The 17,009-nt window shown below is 43.2% G+C and overlaps 1 protein-coding gene across 1 annotated transcript in view; it reads left to right on the top strand.

Annotated features, from left to right (window-relative positions):
* The window catches only part of tgfbr3 (transforming growth factor, beta receptor III), a 94,064-nt gene that overhangs the window by 56,244 nt on the left and 20,811 nt on the right, over positions 1-17,009 (top strand). Inside the window, exons 5-10 of the mRNA XM_010872096.3 lie at positions 3,331-3,514; positions 5,530-5,692; positions 6,275-6,422; positions 9,804-9,990; positions 12,022-12,323; positions 16,030-16,185. Of these exons, the coding sequence (XP_010870398.1) occupies positions 3,331-3,514; positions 5,530-5,692; positions 6,275-6,422; positions 9,804-9,990; positions 12,022-12,323; positions 16,030-16,185 (1,140 nt within the window). The remainder of the gene's footprint in view (positions 1-3,330; positions 3,515-5,529; positions 5,693-6,274; positions 6,423-9,803; positions 9,991-12,021; positions 12,324-16,029; positions 16,186-17,009) is intronic.

The following is a 17,009-nucleotide window of genomic DNA, read 5'->3' as shown; positions in this document are numbered from 1 at the left end:
AGTTTTGAGGAGACCACTTTGAAGCAGATCTCGTGTACGTCTTGGCGTCACACTTTGTGTGTTCTTATAAAAGTGGATCCACATGACAATTTATTTTGTTTCTTCGAACTTTCAAGTAATTTCAAGTCACTCATAATATATTTTATGTTCTCTCCCCCACTCAAACTGGGCATGGCTCTCATGCCCAGTTTGAGTGGGGAGGGAGGAAAAGAGAGAGAGGGAGGGAGGGCAAGAGGGAGAGAGAGAGACTGTATTGAGGGTCTCACTCTCTTTCATATTGCCATTTCAAATTCCTGAGGTTTCAAATCACTGTGGAAAGCCCTGGAGGTGATTTCGTTTTTCAGGCTTCTCCCTCTAATTCTTTTAGACTAATTACAGTTGTATTGATGCAATTAAAATGATAAACTCTGCTGAGCTTGGCAAGGTTTCCATAAGTAAACTCCAAGTCCTTTCCTCCTCCTCCTTCTCCGCTCTCTCAGCGTAGCAGCGTAGTGGCAGGCGGTGGCATGGCACTCCAGGTCTCCATCCACAGAAAGGTTCCTTTCCTTCCTGCCGTAGTCATAGTAAATGTTATCGCTAAAAATAAAGAGCTACGTAGTGGTGAATTCTTAGACAGTATCTGTCTCCCTGCCTTTTCTATTTATCATCTGTGGTGACAATGCCAGGAACATGGGAGGAGCGGCCAGGGTTCAGGCAGATGTTGCACTTGGAGCTGGCCTGGCCTGTCTGTGGTGTGTGTGGATGTTCACGGGGAACAGTAAGCCTTTTCATATGGATTTCCCAATAGCCAGATAGAAAGTTACTATAATTTTCACACACAGAACACTGAGAACACCTGGGGCTAGAAAACCAATAGTGTTGCTCAAGATTCTTTTTTCCCCTTTTTTTGCCATCCCCTTGGGAAGACATTGATTGCCTTGAGTGTGGCGGATGCAGTGACTTGTGAATGGTCCTAATGATCCTCTTAAGATGTGTTTTATTAAGCTGTAGTGAGAAGGCCCATACGACACTTGGCCCTATCAGCTTAGGGTTAGGGGTTATTAAGATGTTTTAACTGATCTGCACTCTGTCAATTGCCCCTCCCCCATTTAAGATAGGAGGCCTTGGAAATAAGAAAAGCAAGCATGGAAGTATAATGAGGCAGGCTGTCTAGGCCAGACAATGTGTTGGAGCTGCCTGGCTGGCCCTCAGTCCTCGGCGCTGCTCACAGTTGTACTGCAGACAGTTGGGTTTTCAGCACGTGAATGTGGATGTTTCTGAAATGAAGCGTGTGGGTTAAGGTCCATTAACAGTCAAAGGGGTGGTCCTCACTCTCTCTCTTAGATTCTCACTCTCGTTCTTGCTCTCTCTCTCTTTGTTAGATCCGCACACACACATGTGCGCGCGCACGCACCCACACACACACACACAAACCATTCACGCCAAGACCAGCCAAGTTTCTCTCCCCTCAATCTCCCTCTTTCCATCCCTCCCTGCCAGAAGACAAATCAGCACTTCATTGCGGGCTCATGGTTCTACTCAAATGTTGTGCTAATTTTCAGCTCTCCCATCTATTTTACCTACATAGATATCGGCTACCCCCCCCCGACCCCCGACCCCCGCATTTAATCTGGATGCATCCCCCTCTCAAGTGGCTGTCATGTGGTGAAGTGAACTACCTTTAGATTATCCCAACAGCACACTGCTTTGATGAGTTGTATATTATCTTGGTGACTCTGAGTATCTGTGTGCTCAGTCATAGAGTCTATCTACTGACTACATTCACCATAGACAGCTCCATACTATTCCAGCTGTTTGCTGGCATTTAGAGAAATCAGGGCAAGCGGTGATGACGCATCATAACAGATTATATAAACAGTAGAAACCAGACACCTCATTGTGTAGGAAGACCATGTGTGAAAATACAGAGAACATGTTGCGAGAGACCTTGACATATCGGATCGGGACGGAGTATGAAAGATGTGTTTTGGCAAAGTTTACATGGAAGGTTTAAATCTGGAAAGGTCTGCTATTCTCCTTTTTTCCGTTTGCCGTGATACAGGCCTGGACTTTTACTGTCTTGACTTTCTGCTTTCCCCGTAAAAGTGAACGATCATATCAATACATTGTTGAGTTTTATGTGCATAACTTTATCAACAAAGAAGTCTTTGTATGTGTCATACAAGTCCTGAAAACCTACTCCGGCGCACAAAAAAATCAAAAGGCCTTCTTTAAAGTAGCCTAAACCATGCCTCTGGTCCAGTCCTCTGCTAAGGCTTACCATTTATATCCTGTGGAATTTTGTACATTTATTTCCTTCAGTAGCTAAAATAAGGAATGGTATAAGTAATTCAAAACTATTTAATGTATCAGTAGATAAAAATTAATACCCACTTACATTAAAATCATTCTTATGGTCTCTGCACCACTGTAGATCACCACAACATAATGTCCTTATGTTCCTTCACCCCAGGTCCATTACCCAACTGCTTTAGTCTCTTAGAGCAATAGTCATAGACTAAAAATATTTTTCAATGGCGACTCTCCTTTAAGCTTGTGTTTTATCCTAGCGCTATACTTATCTGTGGCTGGTTAACCTGCCCAAAAAGATTGATACATTTTCAAAGTTATCAATTAGAATCTCACCTCTTTTCACTCACATGTGGTGTGGCTCCTGTAATTAGCCAGAAAATAATCTAGCAGCGAAAGGACATTTTAATGGTTAATTGATCAATGATCAATACTCATGGTCATTTTTTGTAGGGGCTGATACACTTTGTTAGGACACATCAAGTCTTAGATTTGTAGACTTTGAATATGCTACATGTTTGCATTTGCTGCTGTGCTGGATGGTCAAGATGATCAAGATGATCAAGACAGCTAACACTGCAGTGATCTCCTCCCACGTCTCGGGTCTATTGTCTCGCTGCAACCTCATTGTCTCCATTCTCTAGATATGAGAGAGCTCACTGGTCCACTTCTTTGTCCCATGTTGCTCTAGTTCACGTCTCTCTAGTTTATGCCTCTCTAGTTTATGCCTCTCTAGTTCACATCTCTCTAGTTCACATCTCTCTAGTACACATCTCTCTAGTACACATCTCTCTAGTACACGCCTCTCTAGTTCACATCTCTCTAGTACACATCTCTCTAGTACACGCCTCTCTAGTACACGCCTCTCTAGTTCACATCTCTCTAGTACACATCTCTTTAGTACACGTCTCTCTAGTACATGTCTGTAGGCTCCCAGGACTCCTAACATAAAACAGCCATGGCCTCTTCATCAACAGTGTGTTTCTCTGAGGTCTTCAGAGCCAGGTTCTTCCTCTGATGGACTGTCTCTCTTTCCTCCAGGTTTCTGTTGGATCTGACGTCCACCTCCCTCATGGGAACTTCTCCATCCACTGTCAGGTTCAGAAGGAGGTGCTTCCCCATGTCAATGAGCACCTCCTCCAATGGGCCATCAACAAGTACCGAGCCGTCACCTCCTTCTCCGAACTCAAGATCGCCCTGGACGTCTACATCAAAGTGGGAGAAGGTGTGTTTTACTGTTAAAAAGTTTGAATTAGAAAAAATATATATTTCTTTGATGAAAGGATGTTTCTTTCTGAGAGGCAGGTTGCCTCAGTCCCAAGGTAATGCCACCGTCCCATTTAAATTGACCTTTGGAGACTTTTATAGCTACCTGGACTAACTGTATATTTTCCTTGTGACAGGACTTTTCTTCCCCACTAAACCTTAATGAAGGTGTTCCTACTCAGTAATTCATTCTGAATACAGGCCATTGAAAGTCTTGGGAGTTACTGGGCCCTAGAGTAATAAAATGGTCCCAGAGAAGCAGTGCGAGCACTCTTTCTGTTCTGAGTTCTCAGTTCCACTGGCCAGCATTCAGTTCCACTTAAGAGTCACATTGATTTGGCTGGGAAGAAAGGACTTTGTGGTCTTTTTCTTTCTTTTGTAATGTGGCTGCTTGCTTTCCTTGTCACTTTTCTGCTTTGACCACGAGCCCAGAGTCAGTGGACTGAGAAGGGACTGAGGAAAATGAGTAGTAGGTCTGTGAGAGGGACAGCTGATTGGGTGCCAGGCTCCTTTAATCCACTATTGAATAACACTTTTGAGCAGCAGTTTGCAGTAAACTGAACTGTGAAAGGCAGGTATGGAATTGTCAATGGTGATACTGCTGGTAGCCTGGTAGTACAAGATCTAGACAGTAACCAAAAGGTTGCTAGGTGAACAATCTGACGTTCTCTCCCTGAGCAAGGCAGTGAAACCTGCCTGGTAAAATAATGGTAACCTCTCCTCCCTCCAGGCAGTTACTCCAGCTAGCGTGGAGGTGTAGGACTTTCATCCAGGGACGTTGTATGATTGATCCATTGAAGCCATGCTTGCCTTTTCCCTTCACTTCCTTCCACTCCCCACTTGTGTCAGCCAAACTGACAGCACGCCTAACCTCATCCTTCACCAACATCCAGATGCCTCGTTTTTTTACCATCTTTCACCGAATGACAATGTCACCGTGTCTGCCGGGTGTGGAGCTGGAGTTATCTCTCCATTACACACTGTTGCCAGTTGATGCTCTGTCCTCCGTGAGCTCCATACTTCAGAGGAACTGAGAGTATGCGGTTGCTTGGCCTTGAAGCGGTCATCCACTCAGCCCTCTCTCTGTCATTAGAACCTGTGGTTTGGCCGTGCGCCAACATGCCAGGTTTACGTCGGAGGGAGAGCTCTAGCTTTCCGCTCCATCTCTTTCTCACTGGTACATTTTCATGAAGCTGGACAGATTTCCGCTTTGTTTCCTACCAGGCCATTAATACGGGCATGCACATGTACATATACTCTCTCTCTCTCTCACACACACATACACACACTCTTCTTGGCTCTTCAAAGAGCCATGAGGGGTTTTATGGAGAAAGGTGCCAACCTCTTTACTTTATATTCTCCAAAGCTCACTACTGTCCAGAACCTTGTTTGCCAAATAAGGAAGCATCTGTCTTGTGTTTTTACTGAGGAAAGACAGGAGAGATTAACTCTTCTTGTTCTGTAAGACTGAGAGAAGCATTGTAATGCCTGGGCAGTTGGATTGATAATAATAATATTTGAATAAATAAATGTTAACATGTAAGAATGGTGGGAAATCTTTCAGGAATTACTGATTGAAAGTGTTTACAGTGGCTATTGTTAAATGTATTTTCAAAATATATTGGCCTTCATGAAAAACAGTGTTAAAACCAAAACCTGTCCGTCTGTCAGTCCCTGTCTCTTAAAAGTAACACCAGAGTGTTCAGATGTTTCAAAACATTGGCTGAACACACCGTAGTGTACTGTACACTAGCTAAATCTGTCCCACTTAGATTCATTTTCATAAAATAAGATATGCACACTGTGTTCGCCAGTAACACTTGAATATTTTAAGGTTCCATATCAACCTCTCTGCCTTCATCTGAGCTTTTTCCTCTTTTGTGTGCTTAATCAAGTATAATCACGTCACAATCAATGTTATAAATGTATAATCAACTAATATCGTAATGGCATCCTCTCTATATCCTCTTCCAGACCCAGTGTTCTCGGATACCTGTAAGATCGACAACAAGTTCCTGTCTCTGAACTATCTAGCAGGTTACGTGGAGCCCCAGCCCTCTAAAGGCTGTGTTCTCTATGGACCAGACCAAAACCAAGAGGTCCACATCATCGAGCTACAAGCTCCCAACTCCAGCAGGTCAGCATTGAAACCCACCACAGCCATACAAAACCTTAAAATGATAACCGTAGCATAACCCTAACATAAACGTAATGCAAATGTAAGACAAACATAACCCAACCATAATATAGCCCAACCGTAGCATAACCCTAACATAAACGTAATGCAAACGTAAGACAAATATCATAAACATAACAGAGCCACAGCATAACCCTAACTTAACCATAACACAACAGTACCAACGCTTTATACGTAAGAGGTAATGTGTCTTCTCTAGCCTGTCAGGGAATGGCCTCACTTCCTCAGTGGTGTTATTACTCAGTGAGGAGCCCAGACATACAGGGAATGTTTCACCATACTACAGCTGTGTACTCCGGTCTGCTACGCACATGTCCTCTTTCTGGGAGCATTCCAGTTCCTTAATCAGTTGGCCAGACAGAGCGAAGGCATGTAAATACTGAATGTTTTTGCCCTTCCCAAATTCATATGGCCCTCTCCACTCTCTTTCCTCTTTCCCTTTTTTCTCTCTAATCGTGCTGTCTTTTTCACTGTCTTAATCTATCCCTCCCTCTATATTTCTATCTTTCATTCCCTGAGCAGTGCATTTCAGGTAGACGTGATAGTGGATCTGAGGCCTCGTGAGGAAGATGTTCAAGTTCATCGTGACATTGTGCTTCTACTGAAGTGTGAGAAGTCGGTCAACTGGGTCATCAAGGCTCACCGTGTCATCGGCAAACTGGCTGTGGTGGTACGTAACCCTAGGAGTCGTCCTATTTCATTTTCTATGGAGTCATCCAATTCCATTTTCGAAGTAGTCTTCCTATTCCATTTTCTATGGCGTCGTCCTATTCCATTTTCTATGGAGTCATCCTATTCCATTTTCTGTGTTGTTGTCCTATTCCGTTTTTTTATGTAGTTGTCCTATTCCGTTTTTTTATGTAGTTGTCCTATTCCATTTTCTATGGAGTCGTCCTATTCCATTTTCTATGTAGTTGTCCTATTCCATTTACTATGGAGTCGTCCTATAATTTTTTTTATGTAGTTGTCCTATTCCATTTTCTATGGAGTCGTCCTTTTCCATTTTCTATGGAGTCGTTGTATTCCATTTTCTATGGAGTCGTTGTATTCCATTTTCTATGGAGTCATCCTATTCCATTTTCTATGGAGTCATCCTATTCCATTTTCTATGGAGTCGTCCTATTCCGTTTTCTATGGAGTCGTCCTATTACGTTTTCTATGGAGTCGTCCTTTTCCTTTTTATATGGAGTCATCCTATTCCATTTTCTAAGTAGTCGTCCTATTCCATTTTCTATGGAGATTTCCTATTCCATTTGGGAGTGATGTTTGTACCAAAATCAAGGAGCTCTATTATTAGTAGTGGCAGTTTATTTCACAGCCCATCTCCATAGATCCAAGACTCCGTCCTTTAGCTTTCTAGGTAATCATGTGACATGTCTGCTGACAAACTATATTTCCAGAGTTTCATATTTCAAAGGTTTAACTGCCTTAATTGATTTACTCTTCCTTAGTAGCACATTGCGATTGTGTCAATGTTGAGGGGAGACAGGCAAAGGATCCATGTCACAACACATGACTAGACTCGCAGACAGGCAGACATACAGGCAGAGAGACTGGCAGGCATGTCACTACTTTGCACTGCTGACCAGTCAATTTGTCACAGTCCGTGGGAGCGTTGAAATGACACCTGGTTTCCGCCTGCATGTGGGAGTGGGAGGGAGACCAGGAACTGAGGGATGAACTGTGAAATAGCATCCTGACAGCTTCAAGTTGTCATTGTATCATATGACAGAGGGAGGAGAGGAGGAGGGAGATGTTTTCATTGGCCTCCTCACGGCACACAGTGTTTTGATTGTCCTCACAGCCTGACCTGTTTGTCGTCCGTTATAATGTGAATTATGAGCACTCTTGGCTGCATGCCCGGTCTTCTTACCAAATAAATGTCACCTTATTGCCACTATGGTGCACTACTTTTGATCAAAGCCCTTTTGGCTGTGGATAAAAGTAGTGGACTATGTAGGGAATAGGGTACCTTTTGTGGCAGGCTCCCTCTGCCTAAGGTTACACCAGAACAGTAACAACACAATCCCTGCCCAAAAAGTGTCATTGACTCTCTGTCTCTGGTGTTGAATTATTGTTTCTTATCCCACTTTGGCTTAAAAAACAAATTATTGACAACATCTGCTCTGGTAATTAAAATTCATACAGTCATTTACAAGACCCAGACAAAGGGAGATGCACTTGGTTTTTGTTTAACGTCAGGATATCGTCCAAGACTCATATTTTCTTTGCCAATATATTTTTTCTTTTAATTTACTTCAATCTTGATGTAACTAACTCTGGCTGGCTCATATACCTTCAGGACGTAACTGTCCCATACCTATTATTATAAGATTATATGATTTCCACACTATTTTAAAACCTAAATATGGATAATTTCAAAAGCCGTTATCAATAACGAGCAAAGACAATCTGGTCAATAAACAGACTGCCAGACCACGTACCTCTAACCAAACTGGTCTGCCCATATCTCCTCCTCAGTGTGCTGCACTGCTCCGCCTCATGGTTCGGATGTTAAGCTAGCTGCTGAGCTCAGTTCAGGTGTGTTGTGTCTTGTGGGCACTAGCTCCCCCCTGGGGTGGTTCCCACAGTCTAGCAGTGATCCCTGTGTAGACGGGGTGGTGCGAGACTCTGCCGGGGCCATGACGCTGCACTTCTGCCGGGCAGCGAGCTAGCACTGCGCGCGTCTCAAATGGCAACCTGTCCCCTATGTCAGGCACCGGGACGCTCTGATCAAAAAGAGTGCAAACCATGAAATAAGGTGGTATTTGGAACGGAGGGGCACATTCAGCCACTGCCTGGTGGGTTGTTTGTACAACTGCCCTTTAGGCTGTCACTGCACTGAATCAATCAGGCCAGCAGGGCAGGGCTCAGGCTACAGAGGAACGCTACGCTAACAAAAACAGGTCGAGGAAGGGGCTGGAAACTGTGAGCACATGGTAATGATGTGCTGCTGGCTTACACTCTATAGTACCCTGAGATTACTAGCCTGGTCACATACTGTATCTTTCTGGCATGGTGTTTGGCAATGATTCGCGGTAGGAGTTGACAGCAGGGAGATCTGGGCCAGGCTCGGGAGGTATGGTGCCAGAGTATGTTTCTGATGCTTTGGGAGTTCAGATTCTAGGACCAAAGTAAACAGACAACGCCAGGATCATTGGAAGAGTTTCAGTGATAAACCGCTTAATGTCTTGTTTGCCCTCGCGTGAGGGGATATTTGTGTGTGAGTGGATGTGTGAGGGTGTGTGAGGATGTGTGAGGGTGTCTGTGAGTGTGTGTTTGTGAGGGTGCCTGCGTGACTGCGCTTATGCTCGCATGCATATGTGTGTGTGTGTCCCACTTTGGTGTGCCACCGTGTAAGAGTGAATATCTCAAGGCAGAAAATGCCAGTTATGCGTGTGATATGATATATGATAGCCTTGTAAAATCAAAGCCTTCCTAGCTACTGTCAGAGGATTGGCCACAGCTCTGCTCCTGGGGACTGACATAGGGCAGGCACATCCCAAACTCCAACCTACTACTTGCATAGTGCACTACTTTTGACCAGAGCTCAATGGGCCTTGGTTGAACAACAGTGCTCCAAATAGGGAGTGTCATGCCAGTTGGGACAGCTGGGGATCGGTGGGAAATGTGTGTGGGAAGGGATTAGCCCCTGTCACATTACACAGCATGGAACACTGGGGAACTAATGAGGAATTCCGGTAGAAATCAGACACAATAGATTTGGTTCTACCATCGATCAGGCCATTTGACTTGTGTCTCAGTCTACCAGATTCACTGAAGTTACAATAATGGGAAATGATTGTTTTGCTCCCTATAAGGATAGTAAATAAACATGTGTAACCTGAATGTAAAATCTCTTTCAAGACATCAGAGTGACTATTCGCACGTTCCTTTGTAGCTGATAAGGATATTTAAGGTATAGATGTAAATGTGTCTGTCTACAATAGAAGAATGCAACCACTTTCCCCCAAAAAAATTATTGAAATGTTGCAAGTCAAATCCCAAAATGTACACTTGTACACAAAACAGTCTCCCTTGCTTTCTTTAGACGTCGAATACCGTAAGTCTGAGTCCCGACGAGAGGCTGATGGAAGTGTCTAAGACCCCTAAGAACCCCCTCCCGTCTGGCTCTCAGGCCCTCATCAAGTGGGCAGAGGACCACAGCTATGGGCCAGTCACCTCGTATACCCACACCCCTGTAGCCAACACATTCAACCTCAGACTCCGGGAGCCAGGTGAGACACTCCCGCTTCCCCATTGTTTCAGTTTATGCTCTAGCACACATTTACCGTAAAGTAAACCATAGATTATGCTTCCAAAACATACAGTATCTCACAAAAGTGAGTACACCCCTCACATTTTTGTTAATATTTGAGTATATCTTTTCATGTGACAACACTGAAGAAATGACACTTTGCTACAATGTTAAGTAGTGAGTGTACAGCTTGTATAAGTGTACATTTGCTGTCCCCTCAAAATAACACAACACACAGCCATTGGCAACAAAACTGAGTACAGCCCTAAGTGTAGGGCTGTACTCACTTTGGCCCTAAAGTGTCAATACATTTTCCAGCACAGCCTTAACCCTCTTGGGCATGGTGTTCACCAGAGCTTCACAAGTTGCCAATGGAGTCCTCTTCCACTCCTCCATGACGACATCACAGAGCTGGTAGATGTTAGAGACCTTGTGCTCCTCCACCTTCTGTTTTAGGATGCTCCACAGATTCTCAATAGGGTTTAGGTCTGACATGCTTGGCCAGTCCATCACCTTTACCCTCAGCTTCTTTAGCAAGGCAGTGGTCATCTTGGAGGTGTGTTTGGGGTCGTTATCATGTTGGAATACTACCCTGCAGCCCAGTCTCTGAAGGGAGGGGATCATGCTCTGCTTCATTATGTCACAGTACATGTAGGCATTCATGGTTCCCTCAAAGAACTGTAGCTCCCCAGTGTCGGCAGCACTCAAGCAACCCCAGACCATGACACTCCCACCACCATGCTTGACTGTAGGCAAGACACACTTGTCTTTGTACTACTCATCTGGTTGCCGCCACACACGCTTAACACCATCTGAACCAATACGTTTATCTTGGTCTCATCAGACCACAGGACATGGTTCCAGTAATCCATGTCCTTAGTCTGCATGTCTTCAGCAAACTGTTTGCGGGCTTTCTTGTGCATCATCTTTAGAAGAGGCTTCCTTCTGGGACGACAGCCATGTAGACCAATTTGATGCAGTGTGCGGCGTATGGTCTGAGCTCTGACAGGCTGACCCCCCAACCCTTCAACCTCTGCAGCAATGCTGGCAGCACTCAAAAGTCTATTTCCCAAAGACAACCTCTGAATATGATGCTGAGCACATGCACTCAACTTCTTTGGTCAACCATGGCGAAGCCTGTTCTGAGTGGAACCTGTCCTGCTTTACCGCTGTATGGTCTTGGCCACTGTGCTGCCGCTCAGTTTCAGGGTCTTGGCAATCTTCTTATAGCCTAGGCCATCTTTATGTAGAGCAACAATTCTTTTTTTCAGATCCTCAGAGAGTTCTTTGCCATGAGGTGCCATGTTGAGGGAGTGTGAGAGTGATGACATAATATTTAACACACCTGCTCTCCATTCACACATGAGATCTTGTAACACTAACGAGTCACATGACACTGGGGAGGGAAAATGGCTAATTGTACACTTAGGGGTGTACTCACTTTTGTTGCCAGCGGTTTAGACATTAATGACTATGTGTTGTGTTATTTTGAGGAGACAGCAAATTTACACTGTTATACAAGCTATACACTCACTACTTTACATTGTAGCAAAGTTTAATTTCTTCAGTTTTGTCACATGAAAAGTTATACTCATATATTTACAAAAATGTGAGGGTTTTAATCACTTTTGTGAGATACTGTACATAGTTTGACTGAATCCAAGCAAGATATTTACTATCTAAATAAATTCTACTAATAATAATACATTTGGTTTATAAGCAACATTTGTTATATGTGTTAAAGCTGTTATGAATTCTGTCCCAGGCCATGAAGAGTGAAATGCATCAGGCAGTTTCCATGCCTCTAAAACCACCAGATGTTGTGTGTTGCTCTGTGTGTGTGTGGGTGTGTGCGTGTGTGTGCGCGCACGCACATCGCTGTTTACGTGATTTGTACGTGGTTGCACCTCTGTTCGTGTGTGTGTGTGTGCTTCGGGTGGGTGCCAGTACTCAGCGCCTGCGCTCGCACTTCGTCCTTGCGGCTAAAACGTGTTTGTTCCTTGACCTCTAGACACGGTGGATTCCCTGGACTCTGTGTTCCGCCCGCAGCTGTCCATCCTGCGGGACGACAACCCTCTTCTGTCTGGCGGCGCGGTGCACTCCGGCGGCCCTCCCTTCCGCTTCCCCCCAACCCTGACACCGGGCCTGCACTACCTGTCCCTGCCCTCCTCTATGGACCGGCAGCCCTGGCTGGGCCCGGAAGGGGAGCCGGACGAGGAGCCAGAGGAACTGCAAGGCCTCCTCAACGCGGGCCTGACCGTCCGGTGCGAGGAGTCCAGGATGGTGGTCAGCATCGACCGAGAGAGTCTGCAGGTGAGCTGATCGGACGCCGCGGTCGACGGCCGACCATTGGTTGTCACCAGGACTTCCGTGGTGGAGGATGGGCAACACTGTCGCCGATTCGTCTCAGAATTCTCCTCTTTACATACTAGGGAAAGGCATGAATGAATCGAGTGCATTTTTTCCAGACTGTGTGCTCACATGCGTGCCCCACAACTGGGAACGGCATAGCCATCTGAGCTTAAAAGACCACATCACAGGCGTAGTGAAGTATAGTAAAATCCGCAAATGGCAGTTTGGGATGGTAATGGTTGGAGTTGAATCACTGTGTGGTTTGTAGGCCTTCGGGGGAACAATGCAGTGAATTAGTCTGTTGTGTGGCACAGCGGAGTTATACTATAATTATAAACATTACTCATAGTATTGAGATTAGGTGTGTGTCGATCTTGTCGTACTCATATCCGTTTTCACACGTGATACTTGTAATTGGATGTAGCCCGTGAGCGGAAAACGTGGAAGTGTGTTTTAAACAATGGTGAAGTTGTGATTGATCGATCACTCAGAGAGGTTGTCAGTGTGATTCAAATGTTCCTCACACAAAACATGTTGATACTTTAAAATCCATGCGAACAGCTCAAATTGACAATGCACAATGCTTATTTTTACACCCCTTATATTAACAAAACTAATAAATGCATCTGTTTTGGCTACTTTTAGTTTACTCACAGTAGCTGTTTAATTTTCCAGGGGCAATACTTTTCCAACTTTTCTACTTTTCTAACAGTTAGCCTATGCCACAACATTTGTAGAATTGCCAATTAATTTACGTTTGTTGTGTTGTGTTGTAATGGTTTGTCATTCGGAAAACATTCTGGGATTAGTTAAAACAGAATTCAAGCATTGGCATAATTAGCCCACATTATAAACTACAAGTATAAGCAGTGGAACCGCCCACTAAACAGCATAAAATTAACCAAGAAAACATTTAATGGAGAAATAAGATGACCAACTACAGATTCCAATATTTGTGTATTTGCACTGGAGAAAGAGTTTATCCCTGAACATTTTGGAAATTAAAGTGAATGTCTGAGGAGTTGAGTTGAGGGAGAGTGGCTACAACCCCATGTTTGCTGATAAAGAATAATGTATATTGCAAGAATGTGGATTATTTATTAAGGACATCACCAGACCAGGGAGTTCACAACACTCAACCCTACCGTTCAAGCTTGCAAAACACTCAGCTCTGACCAAAAAATATCCAGGGCTAGATTCCTGAAATCCAGGGTCTGATGATGCCCCTGTTATTTGTTAATAGTACTATTACTGTTGTGGTTTAATTTACTTGTGTCTTCTTTCCCTGTAATTTCCATGTGAAACAAATGGTACAGCCAACAAATAACTACGTCGTAAAATTTGAAGAACGTTAGTACAGGTAATAAAACCAATGCCAAAAACAGCTTCCACTACCTCAGCTAAGTCAATGGAAAATATAACTAGCTTGATGGCTAGCTATCAAATGATTCTGATTAACACAAAATATATTTGGAGAAATTAAGGGAGAGAGTTTAGAGAATGGATGAAAGTGAATGCAGGTGCTGTTACATGTTTGTGTGTGTGTGTGTGTGTGTGTGTGGGAAAGCTTCTCTGAGATTCCAATTGTAGCAGCAGAATCAACGTTTTCTATTTAACCTTTTTTTTAGCAGGGGATCAACCCACCTATGTCTTTACTGACAGCGGACTCATCCAAATGAGCACTTCCTTGCCATGGGAGTGACGTGAAAATGTATGGTTTTTAGTAACTTTATCCGATCACGAATAATTAGATTGCATAAACGGATCATATCATTTCCGTCAAATTGCTCATATCCATAATAATACTAGGTAATAGTAATAGTACTAGTACACGGCACACCCCTAATAAAGATTATCACCTGTCATGGTTTTTCATTTTAAGATTATACATTGGATATAAAAAGTCTACATACCCCTGTTAAAATACCAGGTTCTTGTAATGTAAAAGAATGAGAGAAATATAAATCATGTCAGAACTTTTTACACCTTTAATGTGACCTATAGCAAAAATAAAAAACTCACAATAACCTGGTTGCATAAGTGTGCACACCCTTAAACTAATACTTTGTTGAAGAACCTTTTGATTTTCTTACAGCACTCAGTCTTTTTGGGTAGGAGTCTTGACGTGGCAATATTTGCCCACTCTTCTTTGCAAAAGCGCTCCAATCTGTCAGATTGCGAGGACATCTCCTGTGCACAGCTCTCTTCAGATCACCCCACAGTTGTTCAATTGGATTCAGGTCTGGGCTCTGGCTGGGCCATTCCAAAACATTAATCTTCTTCTGGTGAAGCCATGCTTCGTTGTCATGCGGAAAGGTGAACTTCCTCTTCATCTTCAGCTTTCTAATAGACGCCAGAAGGTTTTGTGCCAAAGAAACTGTTCATAATTCCCTCCTCCCTGACTAAGGCCCCGGTTCCTGCTGAAGAAAAATAGCCCCAAAGCATGATGCTGCCACCACCATGCTTCACTGTGGGTATGGTGTTCTTTGGGTTATGTGCAGTGTTGTTTCTACACCAAACATACCTTTTGGAATTATGGCCAAAAAGTTCAACCTTGGTTTCATCAGACCATAACACATTTTCCCACGTGCTTTTGGGGGACTTGATGTTTGTTTTTGCAAACTTCAGCCGGTCTTGGATGTTTTTCTTTCTAAGAAAAGGCTTCCGTCTTGCCACCCTACTCCATAGGCCATTCATATGAAGAATACGGGAGATTGTTGTCACATGTAGTACACAGCCAGTACTTGCCAGAAATTACCAGTTACTTTAATGTTGCTGTAGGCCTCTTGGAAGCCTCCCTTCTTTTCATCTTTTCATCAATTTTGGAGGGACGTCCAGTTCTAGGTAATGTCTCTGTTGTGCCATATTTTCTCCACTTGATGATGACTGTTTTCACTGTGTTCCATGGTATTTCTAATGCTTTGGAAATTATTTTGTTCCCTTCTTCTGACTGATATCTTTCAACAATGAGATCCCTCTGATGCTTTGGAATCTTTCTTTGGCTTTTGCTCTGAGATGCAACTAAGAACATTTCAGGAAAATCCTACTAGAACAGCTGAACTTTATTTGTGATTAATCAGAGTCACTTTAAATGATGACAGGTGTGTAATGACTTCTTTTTAACATGAGTTTGAATGTGATTGGTTAATTTTGAACACAGCCACATCCCCAGTTATAAGAGGGTGTGCACACTTATGCAACCAGGTTATGGTAAGGTTTTTATTTTTCATTTTTCCTCCTCAAAGAGGAGAAATGTAATTGTTCGCATTATAGGTCACATTAAAAGTGGAAAAAGTTCTGACATGATTTAACTTTGTCTCATTCTTTTACATCGAAAAAACTTGGCATTTTTACATGGGTGTGTAGACTTTTTATATCCACTGTACATTATTGACTTAATATACTTTAATAATGATTTTTTAAATATATATATATATACATATAAAATATAAATTAAATTAAGACTTACTGCCTTCCTTGGAGACCCAATGTTGTGCTGATTTCATAATTAATTTTACACTTCTGTGGTCAGTGAACACAGTGAACCCGAAAATCGTTAATTGTTAAGTCCACAGAACATGTATATCTCTGATTATTTATTTTTTAAGTGTGAGGGTGTCCATAGATTTGGCCATACCTCAAAGTATTGCAATGTCTCTTTCCTCAGGCCAATGGTTACAGTAACGCCAACCTGACTCTTCAAGACCCAGAATGCAAGGCGACGGTTAACTCCACCCACTACACCCTAGAGACGCCATTGGAGGGCTGTCAGACCATCAAGTACCCTATGCACAACAGCCCCATGGTCCTGTACCTAAACTCAGTGAGTGGAATACTAAAACAGATCTAAAACACCCACTGAGGGACAGTTATCTGGAGTCATTCTCATCAGTCTTCATGCCTGGAAGCCAAATAAACCTATATACCTGTACAAAAATAGTTTAATGTTACTGTATTCACATAAGTGAAAATAGTATTTCTAGGATCTTTATGGCCATATTCCCCAACCCTAGCCTGTAACTGTGGTAATTAATTATGTCTGTGGCCTAGAAAATCACAATGGAAATGTTTTGGCCTTCAAAATTACAATCAGGGCTTTCTATGAGACGAGTTGATCATTAAACACGGAATGCAAAACTATGAATAACTTCCTCACAGATCTTATATCTTATAGATCATTTGTGAGAAACCGTAGCACAAGTTACAACATAGTTGTATCCAAATACAGATGGGGAAGGCTGGGCACACAGCCAAAGTTTTTTCTATTGTTTTGGATGCAGAGATAACATTGAACACTTAAGGGCAAAACAATCCATCTTCATTTTGCTCTTTCTCAATACCACAAAGCCCCATGTCCTTGTACGGTCTTGGTTTATCCCATCCTCCCATCGTGCATTTTAATGACTTACAGTAGTCAGTTTTAAATGGCCTTTTGCCCTGAGGGCCTGCCTCCTTAGACTAGATGTACCTGTACACTGACTGGCCATAAGCAGCAGTAAGAATAAACGGAGTGTACTACCAACAGTTCACCACATTACCCGGGTGTCCTCCAGCCCTGACTCACCTCTGACCCTGTAAAGATCTAAAGTACACACAGCTTCCAGAATTTCTTCCATGTGAAGAAAAGGAGAAATGTGCTTCACATAG

This window comes from Esox lucius, chromosome 8 (assembly GCF_011004845.1).
Source record: "Esox lucius isolate fEsoLuc1 chromosome 8, fEsoLuc1.pri, whole genome shotgun sequence".
Classification (NCBI taxonomy): Eukaryota; Metazoa; Chordata; class Actinopteri; order Esociformes; family Esocidae; genus Esox; species Esox lucius.
The sequence above is the reverse complement of the archived record's forward strand: the minus strand, read 5'-3'. Positions and strand labels throughout refer to the sequence as shown.